This window comes from Xyrauchen texanus, chromosome 44 (genome assembly GCF_025860055.1).
Source record: "Xyrauchen texanus isolate HMW12.3.18 chromosome 44, RBS_HiC_50CHRs, whole genome shotgun sequence".
Classification (NCBI taxonomy): domain Eukaryota; kingdom Metazoa; phylum Chordata; class Actinopteri; order Cypriniformes; family Catostomidae; genus Xyrauchen; species Xyrauchen texanus.
Window position 1 is genome coordinate 527,501 of NC_068319.1, and position 17,500 is coordinate 545,000.

Genomic DNA, 17,500 nt, shown 5'->3' on the forward strand with positions numbered 1-17,500 from the left:
CTCTGTTCAGGACGACTCACAGGGGGAAAACATTGAATACAATGAATAACACAGAAAAATAAATGCGCTTTTAAAAGAGACGAAAATGTTTCTCATATCTTTTATTGTTGAGGCACTTTTACCTCAAGTCTGGGGGACTTTCACCCAAAGTGTGGTGGACTTTTACCCAAAGTGTGGGGGCACTTTTACCCAAAGTGTGGAGGACTTTTACCCAAAGTGTGGGGGACTTTTACCCAAAGATTGGGGGCACTTTTACCCCAAGTGTGGTGGACTTTTACCCCAAGTGTGGGGGACTTTTACCCTAAGTGTGGTGGACTTTTATCCCAAGATTGGGGGCACGTTTACTCCAAGTGTGGGGGACTTTTACCCCAAGTGTGAGGGACTTTTACCCAAATATTGGGGGCACTTTTACCCCAAGTGTGGGGGACTTTTACCCCAAGTGTGGTGGACTTTTACCCAAAGTGTGGAGGACTTTTACCCCAAGTGTGGAGGACTTTTAACCCAAGTGTGGAGGGCTTTTACCCAAAGTGTGGAGGACTTTTACCCAAAGATTGGGGGCACTTTTACCCAAAGTGTGGTGGACTTTTACCCAAAGTGGTAGGGACTTTTACCCAAAGTGTGGTGGACTTTTACCCAAAGTGGTAGGGACTTTTACCCAAGGTGTGGAGGACTTTTACCCAAAGATTGGGGGCACTTTTACCCAAAGTGTGGAGGACTTTTACCCAAAGGTTGGGGGCACTTTTACCCAAAGTGTGGTGGACTTTTAACCCCAAGTGTGGAGGACTTTTACCCCAAGTGTGGAGGACTTTTACCCAAAGATTGGGGGCGCTTTTACCCAAAGTGTGGTGGACTTTTACCCAAAGTGGGAGGGACTTTTACCCAAGGTGAGGAGGACTTTTACCCAAAGATTGGGGGCACTTTTACCCAAAGTGTGGAGGACTTTTACCCAAAGATTGGGGGCACTTTTACCCAAAGTGTGGAGGACTTTTACCCAAAGATTGGGGGCACTTTTACCCAAAGTGTGGAGGACTTTTACCCAAAGATTGGGGGCACTTTTACCCAAAGTGTGGTGGACTTTTACCCAAAGTGGGAGGGACCTTTACCCAAGGTGTGGAGGACTTTTACCCAAAGATTGGGGGCACTTTTACCCAAAGTGTGGAGGACTTTTACCCCAAGTGTGGTGGACTTTTATCCAAAGTGGGACGGACTTTTACCCAAAGATTGGGGGCACTTTTACCCAAAGTGTGGTGGACTTTTACCCAAAGTGGGATGGACTTTTACCCAAAGTGTGGAGGACTTTTACGCCAAGTGTGGAGGACTTTTACCCCAAGTGTGGAGGACTTTTACCCCAAGTGTGGTGGACTTTTACCCAAAGTGTGGAGGACTTTTACCCAAATTGTGGAGGACTTTTACCCCAAGTGTGGTGGACTTTTACCCCAAGTGTGGTGGACTTTTACCCAAAGATGGGGGCACTTTTACCCCAAGTGTGGTGGACTTTTACCCCAAGTGTGGTGGACTTTTACCCCAAGTGGGAGGGCTTTTTACCCCAAGTGTGGTGGAATTTTACCCAAAGACTGGGGGCACTTTTACCCCAAGTGTGGTGGACTTTTACCCCAAGTATGGTGGACTTTTACCCAAAGATTGGGGGCACTTTACCCAAAGTGTGGTGGACATTTATCCCAAGTGTGGTGGACTTTTACCCAAAGTGTGGAGAACTTTTACCCCAAGTGTGGAGGACTTTTACCCAAAGTGTGGAGGACTTTTACCCAAAGATTGGGGCACTTTTACCCCAAGTGTGGTGGACCTTTACCCAAAGTGGGAGGGCCTTTTACCCAAAGTGTGGGGGACTTTTACCCAAAGTGTGGGGGACTTTTACCCAAAGTGTGGAGGACTTTTACCCCAAGTGTGGAGGACTTTTACCCAAAGTGTGGTGGACTTTTACCCAAAGTGTGGAGGACTTTTACCCAAAGTGTGGTGGACTTTTACCCAAAGTGTGGTGGACTTTTACCCAAAGTGGGAGGGACTTTTACCCCAAGTGTGGAGGACTTTTACCCCAAGTGTGGAGGACTTTTACCCAAAGTGTGGGGGACTTTTACCCAAAGTGTGGAGGAATTTTACCCCAAGTGTTTAGGACTTTTACCCAAAGTGTGGTGGACTTTTACCCCAAGTGTGGAGGACTTTTACCCCAAGTGTGGTGGACTTTTACCCAAAGTGTGGAGGACTTTTACCCAAATTGTGGAGGACTTTTACCCTAAGTGTGGAGGACTTTTACCCAAAGATTGGGGGCACTTTTACCCAATGTGTGGTGGACTTTTACCCAAAGATTGGGGGCACTTTTACCCAAAGTGTGGAGGACTTTTACCCAAAGGTTGGGGGCACTTTTACCCAAAGTGTGGTGGACTTTTAACCCCAAGTGTGGAGGACTTTTACCCCAAGTGTGGAGGACTTTTACCCAAAGATTGGGGGCACTTTTACCCAAAGTGTGGTGGACTTTTACCCAAAGTGTGGGGGCACTTTTACCCAAAGTGTGGAGGACTTTTACCCAAAGATTGGGGGCACTTTTACCCAAAGTGTGGAGGACTTTTACCCAAAGATTGGGGGCACTTTTACCCAAAGTGTGGTGGACTTTTACCCAAAGTGGGAGGGACCTTTACCCAAGGTGTGGAGGACTTATACGCCAAGTGTGGAGGACTTTTACCCCAAGTGTGGTGGACTTTTACCCAAAGTGTGGAGGACTTTTACCCAAATTGTGGAGGACTTTTACCCCAAGTGTGGTGGACTTTTACCCCAAGTGTGGTGGACTTTTACCCAAAGATGGGGGCACTTTTACCCCAAGTGTGGTGGACTTTTACCCCAAGTGTGGTGGACTTTTACCCCAAGTGGGAGGGCCTTTTACCCCAAGTGTGGTGGAATTTTACCCAAAGACTGGGGGCACTTTTACCCCAAGTGTGGTGGACTTTTACCCCAATTATGGTGGACTTTTACCCAAAGATTGGGGGCACTTTTACCCAAAGTGTGGTGGACATTTATCCCAAGTGTGGTGGACTTTTACCCAAAGTGTGGAGAACTTTTACCCCAAGTGTGGAGGACTTTTACCCAAAGTGTGGAGGACTTTTACCCAAAGATTGGGGGCACTTTTACCCCAAGTGTGGTGGACCTTTACCCAAAGTGGGAGGGACTTTTACCCAAAGTGTGGGGGACTTTTACCCAAAGTGTGGGGGACTTTTACCCAAAGTGTGGAGGACTTTTACCCCAAGTGTGGAGGACTTTTACCCAAAGTGTGGTGGACTTTTACCCAAAGTGTGGAGGACTTTTACCCAAAGTGTGGTGGACTTTTACCCAAAGTGTGGTGGACTTTTACCCAAAGTGGGAGGGACTTTTACCCCAAGCGTGGAGGACTTTTACCCCAAGTGTGGAGGACTTTTACCCAAAGTGTGGGGGACTTTTACCCAAAGATTGGGGACACTTTTACCCAAAGTGTGGTGGACATTTATCCCAAGTGTGGTGGACTTTCACCCAAAGTGTGGAGAACTTTTACCCCAAGTGTGGAGGACTTTTACCCAAAGTGTGGAGGACTTTTACCCAAATTGTGGAGGACTTTTACCCTAAGTGTGGAGGACTTTTACCCAAAGATTGGGGGCACTTTTACCCAATGTGTGGTGGACTTTTACCCAAAGTGGGAGGGACCTTTACCCAAGGTGTGGAGGACTTTTACCCAAAGTGTGGTGGACTTTTACCCAAAGTGTGGAGGACTTTTATCCAAAGTGTGGAGGACTTTTACCCAAAGTGTGGTGGACTTTTACCCAAAGTGGGAGGGACTTTTACCCCAAGTGTGGAGGACTTTTACCCCAAGTGTGGAGGACTTTTACCCAAAGTGTGGGGGACTTTTACCCAAAGTGTGGAGGAATTTTACCCCAAGTGTTTAAGACTTTTACCCCAAGTGTGGAGGACTTTTACCCCAAGTGTGGTGGACTTTTACCCAAAGTGTGGAGGACTTTTACCCAAATTGTGGAGGACTTTTACCCCAAGTGTGGAGGACTTTTACCCAAAGATTGGGGGCACTTTTACCCCAAGTGTGGTGGACTTTTACCCCAAGTGTGGTGGAATTTTACCCAAAGATGGGGGCACTTTTACCCCAAGTGTGGTGGACTTTTACCCCAAGTGTGGTGGACTTTTACCCCAAGTGTGGTGGACTTTTACCCAAAGATTGGGGGCACTTTTACCCCAAGTGTGGTGAACTTTTACCCCAAGTGTGGTGGACTTTTACCCCAAGTGGGAGGGCCTTTTACCCCAAGTGTGGTGGACTTTTACCCAAATATTGGGGGCACTTTTACCCCAAGTGTGGTGGACTTTTACCCCAAGTGTGGTGGACTTTTACCCAAATATTGGGGGCACTTTTACCCCAAGTGTGGTGGACTTTCATCCCAAGTGTGGTGGACTTTTACCCAAAGATGGGGGGCACTTTTACCCCAAGTGTGGTGGACTTTTACCCCAACTGTGGTGGACTTTTACCCCAAGATTGGGGGCACTTTTACCCAAAGTGTGGGTGATTTTTACCCAAGATTGGGGGCACTTTTACCCCAAGTGTGGGGGATTTTTACCCCAAGATTGGGGGCACTTTTACCCCAAGTGTGGGGGACTTTTACTCCAAGATTGGGGGCACTTTTACCCCAAGTGTGGGGGCACTTTTACCCCAAGATTGGGGGCACTTTTACCCCAAGTGTGGGGGATTTTTACCCAAAGTTTGGGGGACTTATAAATAAATGCGCTTTTAAAAGAGACGAAAATCTTTCTCATATCTTTTATTGTTGAGGTCTTTAAAATGTTGTAAGTGAGACAAAATACTTATTTATCATTTTCAGTTTTGTTCAAGGTGATTAAACCAGCAGTTCTGTCAATAACTGTCCAATAAGTGAAAGTGTACAAAACCCCATAAACACATTGTTTTTATTAAGTGGGGTGAATAGATTTGATGTGAAGAATGTTTAAAGTGAACTCACATTGACTGATTCAGTCACAACAGAGATTCATTAGTTTATTGAATAATTGAGATATTCTGAAATATCAAATGTGATTGAAATTAACATGAAGTGCTGAAACCTTTTCTGAAGTGTTCATTTTGAGTCATTATTATCTTCATTATTATCAGCATCTCGCTGTCTCATTATTTGCATTAGTTCATGAATAATGCACTATAACTATTGCCCCCTATATTTACACAATATCACTATAAACCCTGTAGGGGCACATTTACCCCAAGTGGGAGGACCTTTTACCCCCAGAGTGGGGGCACTTTTACCCAAGTGTGAGGGACTTTTACCCCAAGTGTGAGGGACTTTTACCCCAAGTGTGGGGCACTTTTACCCCAAGTGTGGGGGTATTTTACAACAGGTGTGGGGCACTTTTACCTCAACTACTAATAATAGTTGGATAATGTCTAAATATATATCTAAATGCATAACTTTTGATCAAATGTAGAATTACAACACAGAAGGTAAATGCAGAGAACACTGCCGCCATCTACTGGCTATTACTGTCATTACATCATATTCAAGTCAGGTTATTTTTATTTTTTCCTAAGATGGCAGCAATCTGCCCCCCCTACATGACACATTCTCATATTCTCTTCATGTTTCAACTTAAAGAAGTATTTACTGTAGTGAAGTTCATAAATGTAAATAATTACTAAAAATAAATAAAATCCCAAAAGAACTGCATCATTTTATTACTTTTTCTTCAAGGGAGAAGAAATGTTATTGTTTCTTTAAAAAAGTTCTGTGCTGTTTCTGGTCAGACATGACGGTGACCAGTAAAGTTAAATGCTGATGATGCTGTTTAAAGCAGGTGTGGATTTAAAGAGAGCTGTAGATATTGTTTTGGGGCAAGTAGTCACCAAAGTTCAGCATGTGTTCAATGAACTGTATCTATTTTTCTCTGCATAAACGGTGGAAGTGTTCAAATGTTTTTTTGTAGCCAAGACTTGAAATTTGACTTTTAAAAATAAACCTGACCTGAGAAACCTTCACTGGAGTAAAAGTGTGACAACTAGCCCCAGTCTGCTCTGTGTGTTAATAATTGTACATATTATTGTGTATATAGATTTCCTAGTAATATTAATACATCTCAGTGTTAGTTTTTAATTATATATACAGTTTTGTCGTGTCAGCATTGCAGAGTCTTTACTCACCCTGTTGAACAGCAGTAGGTGGCGGTGTCTCGCTGTCACTAGCGGGTAATGGCAGGCAGGTGGCGCCGCTGAGCTCTACAAATATCAGGGGACTGAATCAGATTTCAGTGCAGACAGAACACATGTGCAGTGACACGGACTACAGCTGTCTGATCACAGGAATGTTTGAACAAGTCATGATATAATTTTAGAGATGAAGGTGACAGCAGTTGTGACAGGTGCAATGCTACTGATGCACACACGCATGGACAGATAAAGGGTGCTAAGAGGCAGGAGCTTACATCCCGCACGGGGTCCAGACAGCGAACGGGCACAGAGTGCAGCGGTGGGCACAACAAACACAGCTCTGTGATTGGAGGAGAAACAGCCATTAGAACAGACCCATACAACACACACACACACAAACACACATGCACACACACACACACACACACCCTCACACACACACATATATACACACACACACACACACACACACATGCACACACACACACACCCTCACACACACACATACATACACACACACACACACACACATACACACACACACACACACACGCACACACACACACACACACCCTCACACACACACATACATACACACACACACACACACACACCCTCACACACACACATACATACACACACACACACACACACACACATACATACACACACACACACACACACACACACACACACACACACACTCACACACACACATACATACACACACACACACACACACACACGCACACACACACACACCCTCACACACACACATACATACACACACACACACACACACACACACACACACACACACACACACACATGTTCTGTGAGCAGTGCGTGACCGCATGATAAAATGTGAAAAGCTTTTCATTTGAAATGTTCCAGGGTGAAAACTGAAGAGGACAGTTTCATTCAGCATTTGTTCTAACACGTGTCATATGATCTATTCCTGGACAACATATTTATCACTATTCTCTGGGCAACGCTTCAAACACACACACTGATGACAGTATCATGTCTTACTTTGGTCTTTGTTGGGTGTCAGTCTGTGAATCTCCTCTCGTAGTGCCGATATCTCCTGCTCCAATTCTGTGTTTCTCCGTTCAGCTTCCTGTAACCGCCTGAAGAAGACAAAACATGATCATTACACCCATGTTAACATTTCACTTGCTTTTGGCGCCCCCCTCTCTGGAAATTTCACCTACTTTTGGCAACTCCCCGCTGGACATTCACTCGCTTTTGAGCCCCGCTGGACATTTCACCTACTTTTGGCACTCCGCTGGACATTTCACTCGCTTTGGCTCCCGCTGGACATTTCACTCGCTTTGGCGCCCCTGCTGGACATTTCACTCGCTTTTGGCTCCGCTGGACATTTCACTCGCTTTTGGCACCCCGCTGGACATTTCACTCGCTTTTGGCTCCGCTGGACATTTCACTCGCTTTTGGCTCCGTTGGACATTTCACTCGCTTTTGACGCCTCCTCTGGACATTTCACCTGCTTTTGGCACTCCCGCTGGACATTTCACCCGCTTTTGGCACCCCTGCTGGACATTTCACTCGCTTTTGGCACCCCTGCTGGACATTTCACTCGCTTTTGGCACCCCTGCTGGACATTTCACTCGCATTTGGCACCCCTGCTGGACATTTCACTCGCTTTTGGTGCCCCCGCTGGACATTTCCCTCGCTATTGGCGCCCCCGCTGGACATTTCCCTCGCTTTTGGCACCCCCTGCTGGACATTTCACACGCTTTTGGCACCCCCTGCTGGACATTTCACTCGCTTTTGGCACCCCCTGCTGGACATTTCCCTCGCATTTGGCACCCCCTGCTGGACATTTCACTCGCTTTTGGTGCCCCCGCTGGACATTTCCCTCGCTATTGGCGCCCCCTCTGGACATTTCCCTCGCTTTTGGCACCCCCGCTGGACATTTCCCTTGCTTTTGGCACCCCCCGCTGGACATTTCACTCGCTTTTGGCACCCCCTGCTGGACATTTCACTCGCTTTTGGCACCCCCTGCTGGACATTTCACTCGCTTTTGGCACCCCCTGCTGGACATTTCCCTCGCTATTGGCACCCGCTGACATTTCCTCGCTTTTGGCACCCCCTGCTGGACATTTCACTCGCTTTTGGCACCCCCTGCTGGACATTTCCCTCGCTATTGGCACCCCCTGCTGGACATTTCACTCGCTTTTGGCGCCCCTCTGGACATTTCACTCGCTTTTGGCACCCCCTGCTGGACATTTCACTCGCTTTTGGCACCCCCTCTGGACATTTCACTCGCTTTTGGCGTCCCCGCTGGACATTTCACTCGCTTTTGGCGGCCCCTCTGGACATTTCACTCGCTTTTGGCACCCCCTGCTGGACATTTCACTCGCTTTTGAACCCCCCGCTGGACATTTCACTCGCTTTTGGCGGCCCCTCTGGACATTTCACTCGCTTTTGGCACCCCCTGCTGGACATTTCACTCGCTTTTGGCGCCCCCTCTGGACATTTCACTCGCTTTTGGCACCCCCGCTGGACATTTCACTCGCTTTTGGCGCCCCTGCTGGACATTTCACTCGCTTTTGGCACCCCCTCTGGACATTTCACTCGCTTTTGGCACCCCCCGCTGGACATTTCACTCGCTTTTGGCACCCCCTGCTGGACATTTCACTCGCTTTTGGCACCCCCTGCTGGACATTTCACTCGCTTTTGGCGCCCTCTGGACATTTCACTCGCTTTTGGCGCCCCCCTGCTGGACATTTCACTCGCTTTTGGCGCCCCCTCTGGACATTTCACTCGCTTTTGGCACCCCCCGCTGGACATTTCACTCGCTTTTGGCACCCCCTGCTGGACATTTCACTCGCTTTTACATAGAGCAGGTAAACTAGATGAACAGTAGGAGGACAGACACCGAAAGAGCAGGTCAGATGAGAAGTGCTGATGTACCTCTGCAGATCTTCAACTTGTGCCGCGTTCTCCTCCGTCTCTGTAGTGCTGGTCCGGTCTAGTTTGTTATGTTCTGGAGGAAGTTCTGGTGCTGATGTCACCACAGCAGAGATCGAGTCTCTGAGCTGCAACACCTGATTCTGAAACATTCACATTTAAATGAGCTGAATCCACATTCAACATTTATACTTTATAATCCAGATTGAGAAGTAGTGATCTAATCAGCGATTCCCAACCTGGGGTTTGTGAAAACAATTGGATTTTGCTATGTTGAACCTAACGAAATCACATGTGTGGTTGAAAAGACAATTAATAAAATAAGGGATGGGTCATTATTTAGATTCAAACAATCCTGATATACATATTTTAATATCCTTTCTGTTCTCTACAGTCAGTTATTGATCAAAACATGCAAAACATTTGCCCAGATGCGCTGAAGAAACCGTGCACGTTTTCTCTCATTAATATGCGGTCACTGGCTGGACTGCCACTATTCTTAAAGAGACAGTACCGTTTTAGCTCTTGTCCTACATATTAATGGAAATACTTAGGGCAAAACAGGTTGGGAAACACTGATCTAAATCATACTCCAGATACAGATTGAGTGTCAGACCAGTTTTAGATGATCTCTCTCCAGCTGTTGGTCGATCTCCATCATGATGTCACCGCTGCGGTCCAGTGCACCGGTCTCTCTGCAGTTGTAAAGCAGGGTCAAAATAAGTCAAACTAAGTCAATCATTTTGGTGATGAAGATGATGATGATGAGCTGACCTGGTGGCTGTGTATGAGTAACCCACAAACGCCAGATGAACTCCGACCGGAACGCTCTCCATGACATCACTAAAGCTCTCCTGAAACAAAGAAACACTGTGGGTCATCCAGAACATCACACTGTCATCCCGAAACACTGTTACACGAATGTTTGCTTGGTACCATCTCACTGAGACTGTCATCCAGCACATCGAAGTTGGATGTGTCTGTGGCGTTGGACACTTCGGGCTGGTATGGAGCAGGAAGCAGATGAAGAGAGCTCCAGTCCAAACCACAGAAGAACGGATGTTTTCTGAAGTCTGCAGAACCGTGTGTACCCAGTCTCTCTGTCCTGTCACAGATCAGACCCGTGATCAGTGAACGCGCCTCTTCGGACACGTCGCAGCTCGCCGCAGGAAACTCAAAGTAATCCTGTAACGACACAGAGACACATTTTCATGCGCCATCTCTCTCTACTTGTATTTTAAAGAGGTTATAACATTATAACAAAACAAGTCCCGCCCTCTCACAGGGTGTTTAGGAGTAATAATATTTATTCAGCTCTCTCCTTATTGCATTTACATTTACATGTATGCATTTGGCAGATGCTTTTATCCAAAGTGACTTACAGTGCACTTATTACAGGGACAATCCCCCCGGAGCAACTTGGAGTTAAGTGTCTTCCTCAAGCACACAATGGTGGTGACTGTGGGGCTCGAACCAGCAACCTTCTGAGTACCAATGTATTATACAGCGCACTTATTACAGGGACAATCCCCCCGGAGCAACCTGGAGTTAAGTGTCTTACTCAAGGACACAATGGTGGTGACTGTGGGGATCAAACCAGCAACCTCCTGATTACCAGTTTACCAGTACTGTGGTTTAGACCACTACACCTCCACCACTCCAGTTATGATACACACATTAAGTTGTCACATTCAAAAGTTCAAAATAAGTCAGATTAGTTTCAATAAATGCTCTTTTTAGACTGACATTGACATTTTCAGTTGTGAAAGTCACAGTCTTTGTATACCCCCCAACCGGAGTTAAAGACCCCATGATTTTTATTTTCTGTGTCGATGCATTTCCTATTGAAACAGGAAGTTTCAATGGCCTTTAAGGGCCAAATTTGTGATGAATTTGCAAGACGAATTGCAGATGAAAGCTGGGTTTGTGAGTCCGTTTGGAATATACTCGTAGCATATATATGAAGACAGAAGACACAACAGCAACAGCTCTTTACTCATCTCACTCGCACAATAAAAACAGATTCTATATTCCTCAAAATGCATTATAAACATGGAAAGAACATAATTAAACAGACTTAAATGTATTAATCTCATGCATTGACAGCAGATGCTTAAAGAGACATGCACCAGAATTGAGTGAAATGTCCAACGGGGTGCCAAAAGCGAGTGAAATGTCCAGCGGGGCGCCAAAAGCAAGTGAAATGTCCAGAGATGGCGTCAAAAGCGAGTGAAATGTCCAGCGGGGCGCAAAAGCGGGTGAAATGTCCAGAGGGGGCTCAAAAGCGAATGAAATGTCCAGCAGGGGCTCAAAAGCGAGTGAAATGTCCAGCGGGGTGCCAAAAGCGAGTGAAATGTCCAGAGGGGGCCAAAAGCCAGTGAAATGTCCAGAGGGGGCTCAAAAGCGAGTGAAATGTCCAGCGGAGGCTCAAAAGCGAGTGAAATGTCCAGTGGGGGCTCAAAAGCGAGTGAAATTTCCAGCGGGGCTCAAAAGCGAGTGAAATGTCCAGAGGGGCGTCAAAAGCGAGTGAAATTTCCAGCGGGGCCAAAAGCGAGTGAAATGTCCAGCTGGGGCTCAAAAGCGAGTGAAATGTCCAGAGGGGCACCAAAAGCTGAATGAAATGTCCAGAGGGGGCACCAAAAGCGTAATGAAATGTCCAGCTGGGCTCAAAAGCGAGTGAAATGTCCAGAGGGGCTCAAAAGCGAGTGAAATGTCCAGAGGGGGCTCAAAAGCGAGTGAAATGTCCAGCGGGGCCAAAAGCGAGTGAAATGTCCAGAGGGGGCTCAAATGCGAGTGAAATGTCCAGCGGGGCCAAAAGCGAGTGAAATGTCCAGCGGGGCCAAAAGCGAGTGAAATGTCCAGAGGGGGCTCAAAAGCGAGTGAAATTTCCAGTGGGGGCTCAAAAGCGAGTGAAATGTCCAGAGGGGGCTCAAAAGCTAATGAAATGTCCAGAGGGGGCTCAAAAGCGAGTGAAATGTCCAGAGGGGGCTCAAAAGCGAGTGAAATGTCCAGCGGGGCTCAAAAGCGAGTGAAATGTCCAGAGGGGGCGCCAAAAGCGAGTGAAATTTCCAGCGGGGGTGCCAAAAGCGAGTGAAATGTCCAGCGGGGGCGCCAAAAGCGAGTGAAATGTCCAGAGGGGGCACCAAAAGCGACTGAAATGTCCAGCGGGGCGCCAAAAGCGAGCGAAATGTCCAGCGGGGGCACCAAAAGCGAATGAAATGTCCAGCGGGGGCGCCAAAAGCGAGTGAAATGTCCAGCGGGGGCGCCAAAAGCGAGTGAAATTTCTGAACTGTTTTCCAACTGTACGTTTTAAACGTGTACATCCGCTAAATGTTGTATTTTAGGAGTACACTAGCAAGATGACCTCAAAGACAACAGACACGGACCGAAACACCAAAAACTCTCTTACCTTGAAATGTATGATTTTAGCGTAGGTCTCAGAAATGGACTCTGCATAAAACGGCGTGTTGCCGATCAGCATCTCGTACGCACACACGCCCAGAGCCCACCAGTCACACTCGATGCCGTACCCGCCCGCACCCTCCAGTGCCCGCAGGATCTCTGGAGAGAGATAATCTGGAGTGCCGACGGCCAGAGACGAGTGAATCTGTGACAGGAAATACACACGGTCACATGGGTTAAACATGGCCGACTAGAGAAACATCTTTTGTAATCTTGGGTTAACGTAATCCTGAGATATTAGACCCAGGGTTAGCAATTAATCCAGACAAAGTCAAGAGTTCACACTTTGCTTTTGTAAACCTGTTTGTAAATGAACGTTTTGCATATTTACAAGGTTCATAAAATTGGGCCTCATTCATTATAAGACACTGTATTTCACCAGGGCTCCATGCTGACATCACCTGTCCATCATCCTCCATCCGGAGACATGAGCCAAAATCCCCCAATCTCACATGACCGTCTGCCGTCAACAGGATGTTATCAGGCTTTATGTCTCTACAGGAAGTAGTTCAAACATGTCAATATTCTCCCACACATCACCGCAGATAAACATCATATCACACTGCATATAAATGTTAAACCATCCTGCACTGCAGATCAAAACATCTCACACACTCATAAACACAGATTACTGGTAATGTTACCTGTGCACATAACCCAGTCTGTGAACAGAGTCGATGGCCATCACCATCTCAGCCAGATAAAACTGAGCCAGTTCCTCCGGGACACGATCACCAAACTTACTCAACAACGTTAGAAAATCTCCACCGACATAGTAGTCCATCACTAGATACTACAGAAAGAGAGGAGGAGTTATCTGTGACTGACAGACATGTACAGATAGAGAAGAAGATGCTGTGGGTTTGTCGTCGGGTTCAATAACAGCCTCTCTGTGCTGAAACTTGTTAGTTCAGACTGAAAATAAAACATGAATCTAAAGATTTCGAATGAGTTTTTCTGAGCTCAAAAATGACCCGAACAATATGTGTAATATTAAAACATTTTGGTGTGATTTTATTTAAAGATATGTAAAAACACTAAAGTTGTGCATTTATTTAAAATATATTTGAAAGAGTGTCAAAACATCATAATTTGTCATGCATTGGGGGTCTCTGGTGACATCTGCTGGAATGAAAATATAATGACATGAAATGACAAGTATGTCCAGTAGATGGCCTCGGTGCTCCATGCATTGGCTGATCTCTATAAGACAATGTTGTAACAAACTTACATATTACCACAAGTTACACATTTGATGTATATTTAGACATTCTTAAAAACTATTATTTGTCCAATTGTAGCATTGAAGTGTTGAAGTGTCAGATTTTGCAATGATGCTCTAATATTCGGTCAAACCTGACCATGCTGTTACAGTCAAATCTGATTGTGTTACAAAGAAAATACCTGTCATTTATTTCAGACATCAAACATCTCAAAGTCCAGATTTGTGTATGTGTGTGCGTGTGAGTGTGAGTGTGTGTGTGTGCGTGTGTGTTTGTGCATGTGTGTGTTTGTGTGAGCGTGTGTTTGTGTGTGTGTTTCTGCATGTGTGTGAGTGTGTGTGTGTGTGTGTTTGTGTGTGTGTGTTTGTGCATGTGTATGTGTGTGTGTTTGTGTGTGTGTTTCTTCATGTGTGTGAGTGTGTGTTTGTGTGTGTGTTTGTGTGTGTTTGTGCATGTGTGTGTGTGTGTGTGTTTGTGTGTGCGTGTGTGTTTGTGCAAGTGTGTGTGTTTGTGTGTGTGTGCGTGTGTGTTTGTGTGTGTGTGTGTGTGTGTTTGTGTGTGCGTGTGTGTTTGTGCAAGTGTGTGTGTTTGTGTGTGTGTGCATGTGTGTGTGTGCGTGTGTGTTTGCGTGTGCATGTGTGTGTGTGTGCGTGTGTGTGTGTGTGTGTGTGTGTGTGTGTGTGTGTGCATGTGTGTGTGTGCGTGTGTGTTTGCGTGTGCATGTGTGTGTGTGCGTGTGTGTTTGTGTGTGTGTGTGTGTGTGTGTGTGTGTGTGTGTTTGCGTGTGCATGTGTGTGTGTGCGTGTGTGTTTGTGTGTGTGTGTGTGTGTGTGTGTGTGTGTTCAGATAGCTAGTGGAGGAAAAGTCACCAAGTCTTGTACCACTCAGATAAAGGAAACCATTTTTATTAAAGTAACAATATCAGAATGGGTCAAAAATGACCTGAACACCACAAGAGGGTTAAAACTTTTGTTTGGACAGCAGAGGACGTTTTGAGCTCTGAAAGTTACAGAATGTTTTCATCAGTGGTGGGTTAAGTTACTTAAAAAAGTAATGACTACAATTGACTAATTACTTCTCTAAAATTGTAATCAGATTACTTTTCAAAAAAGTAACAACATTACCAATTACTTTCTAAACCACCTTTCCGCTCAACGAATGTCTATATTCATCCTTGTTGGTTTTTCGAATTGAACTCAAGCTCTCAGCATCACACGTGTCTCCGTGTAACGACTCATTAGATGAAGAACGCCCGCCCAGATGTACATATCAACATAACTCATGTTTTAAATGTATTCTACAGGAATATTATTTTAGATATGTGCAACCCAAGTAAATCAATGCAAAGGTCAGTAACTGTAATCTGATTACAAATATGTAAAATGTAATTGACTGCAGTAGCTACTTTGTAATCAGATTACAGTTACTACATCTAACACTGGTTTTCGTAGTGCAGTGAATACTTATCCGTGTAATGCGTGTGGAAGTGTGGGGCGACACGTACGAGGTAATTGTCGTCCTGGAAAGAGTAATGCAGCTCAGTGATCCAGCGACGATCTCCCTTCAGTAAAACCTCTCTCTCCTCCTGATAACATGCTGTCTGAACAGCAATGAATTATGGGTATATATTATGATTTCATGACATAATAAAAGCTACATTTCTTGATCACAAGACGATGGACATGATGTTGTTGGTGTACCTCTCCACGCTTCAGCATGTCCCACTTGTTCATTATTTTCAGCGCATAAATCTGCTTTGTGTGACGCATTCTGGCCAGTGCCACCTGTAGACACACAATACATGAGTGTTTATGAGTATTTACCTCCATACTGCAAAACATTATACAGCCACCAATCAGCTTACCTCGCTGAACGTTCCTCGGCCAATCACCTTCAAGATGTCGAAGTCATCTCTGCTGATGCGTGTCTTCTTCACCTGTCTGACCAGAGGCTCCGCTGTGATTGGTGAGAGAGCAGATGACATCAACAGTGGTAACAGGGATCACTTGGCAGAGCACATGCTAACGACATCAAGGTCAAGGGTTCGAATCACAGGGAACACACAAGATGCATCAAAGATGCACTGGAATGATGCACGCCAGGTCCCCCGGTCCAATCAGCCTGATGGGGCGCAACGGATAAAGGCGGCTGGTGATGACAGTTTGAGAGAGAGAGAATTACGGGCAGCTGCCCTGTGTGTGTTTGTCTTTTTATTTAATTAAATCTTATTTATATTGTTAAGCCGGTTCTCGCCTCCTCCTTGCCCATCTAAACCCCCTTAACACTGGTGCCGAAACCCAGGAAGTCCCAGGAGGAGGGATGCCTGTTGTAGAGTCATCGACACTGCCGTCCACCCAGGGGTGTGGCGCTGCCATCCGCCAGGGGGCAGAGTAGCCCGCGAGGAGGGTTGGGACTCCCCGACCACCTGGAGCGATGGAGTCGCTGCCACGGGCGGAGGACTGTCCCAACGTGCCGCCAGAAAAACGGAGGGGCGTTCTGTTGACTCTGGTCCGCCTGGGGAGGAGCGGCTGTCGTCCACGCGACGGCGCATCAGAGACCCAGTGACTGAGCTTCTTCTCTCTTCTCTCTCTCCCTCGCACGCCCCATCAGGCTGATTGGGGACCGGGCGTGCGCTGTTCCAGCCCGGCCCCGCCCTCCTCCACTCTACAATGGAGCGGGAGGTTGGCCGGAGAATCGGACCGTTGTCACGAAAAGAGAGTTGAGCTGGAAGGCAAAGCTCTCGATCTACCGGTCAATTTTCGTTCCTACCCTCACCTATGGTCATGAAGGCTGGGTCATGACCGAAAGAACTAGGTCATGAGTACAAGCGGCCGAAATGGGCTTCCTCAGAAGGGTGGCGGGCTTCTCCCTTAGAGAGAGGGTGAGGAGCTCAGTTATCCGTGAGGAGCTCGGAGTAGAGCCGTTGCTCCTTTGCGTCGAAAGGAGTCAGTTGAGGTGGTTTGGGCATCTGGTAAGGATGCCCCCTGGCCGCCTCCCTAGGGAGGTGTTTCAGGCACGTCCAGCTGGGAGGAGGCCTCGGGAAGACCCAGGATTAGGTGGAGAGATTACATCTCCACACTGGTCTGGGAACGCCTCGGGGTCCCCCAGTCAGAGCTGGTTAATGTGGCTCGGGATAGGGAAGTTTGGAGCCCCCTGCTGGAGCAGCTGCCCCCGCGACCCGACTTCGGATAAGCGGTTGAAGATGGATGGATGGATGTCTCCGGATTAGAGGTCGACCGATAGTGGATTTTGCTGATACCGATAACTGTGGTGGTGGGAAAGGCCGATAACCGATTAATCAGCCGATAGTTTTTAAAATTGATTCATGCAATACTAATAAAAAATCGTATTCCTTAGAATAAGAGCCCAAATGAATTAAATCCCAGATGCAGTTTATTGTTCAACCAAAATTCTGATTTGATGCACAACAAGCCCCAAAACACACCGGACTCTTATTTTGAAATGACTAAATAATGTAAAACTATCGGCAACTATTGACAGATGATTTACAGATAACCGATAGTTCCAAAAAGCGCCGATTAATCGGTAAAACCGATATATCATCGACCTCTACTTTGCACGGTTACACCACGTGACACTTTATACTTAAAGACCCAGAAGGAAAAAAACGTAAATGATGTTCAACTCAGAAACTGAAAACACGGTCATCGTAGAAGAGTGATTGTGA

The 17,500-nt window shown here is 46.4% G+C and overlaps 1 protein-coding gene and 1 long non-coding RNA gene across 7 annotated transcripts in view; both read right to left on the bottom strand.

Annotated features, from left to right (window-relative positions):
* LOC127636409 (myotonin-protein kinase) overlaps positions 1–17,500 on the bottom strand; it is a 24,142-nt gene that overhangs the window by 648 nt on the left and 5,994 nt on the right. The window contains exons 2-14 of one of the 2 annotated variants that reach the window (XM_052116864.1): positions 15,677–15,768; positions 15,513–15,596; positions 15,317–15,412; positions 13,234–13,382; positions 12,991–13,084; positions 12,537–12,734; positions 10,064–10,312; positions 9,902–9,981; positions 9,744–9,822; positions 9,131–9,270; positions 7,226–7,323; positions 6,469–6,533; positions 6,188–6,262 (exon numbers count right to left, since the gene is read on the bottom strand). In XM_052116864.1, the coding sequence (XP_051972824.1) occupies positions 6,188–6,262; positions 6,469–6,533; positions 7,226–7,323; positions 9,131–9,270; positions 9,744–9,822; positions 9,902–9,981; positions 10,064–10,312; positions 12,537–12,734; positions 12,991–13,084; positions 13,234–13,382; positions 15,317–15,412; positions 15,513–15,596; positions 15,677–15,768 (1,499 nt within the window). The remainder of the gene's footprint in view (positions 1–6,187; positions 6,263–6,468; positions 6,534–7,225; positions 7,324–9,130; positions 9,271–9,743; positions 9,823–9,901; positions 9,982–10,063; positions 10,313–12,536; positions 12,735–12,990; positions 13,085–13,233; positions 13,383–15,316; positions 15,413–15,512; positions 15,597–15,676; positions 15,769–17,500) is intronic. The other variant, XM_052116865.1, reaches the window with a different exon arrangement.
* Positions 15,777–17,500, bottom strand: part of LOC127636455 (uncharacterized) — a 5,173-nt gene continuing 3,449 nt past the window's right edge. For all 5 annotated transcript variants that reach the window (XR_007969600.1, XR_007969601.1, XR_007969599.1 and 2 more), the window contains one exon: positions 15,777–17,500. This exon is cut by the window's right edge. This is a non-coding gene — a long non-coding RNA (uncharacterized LOC127636455).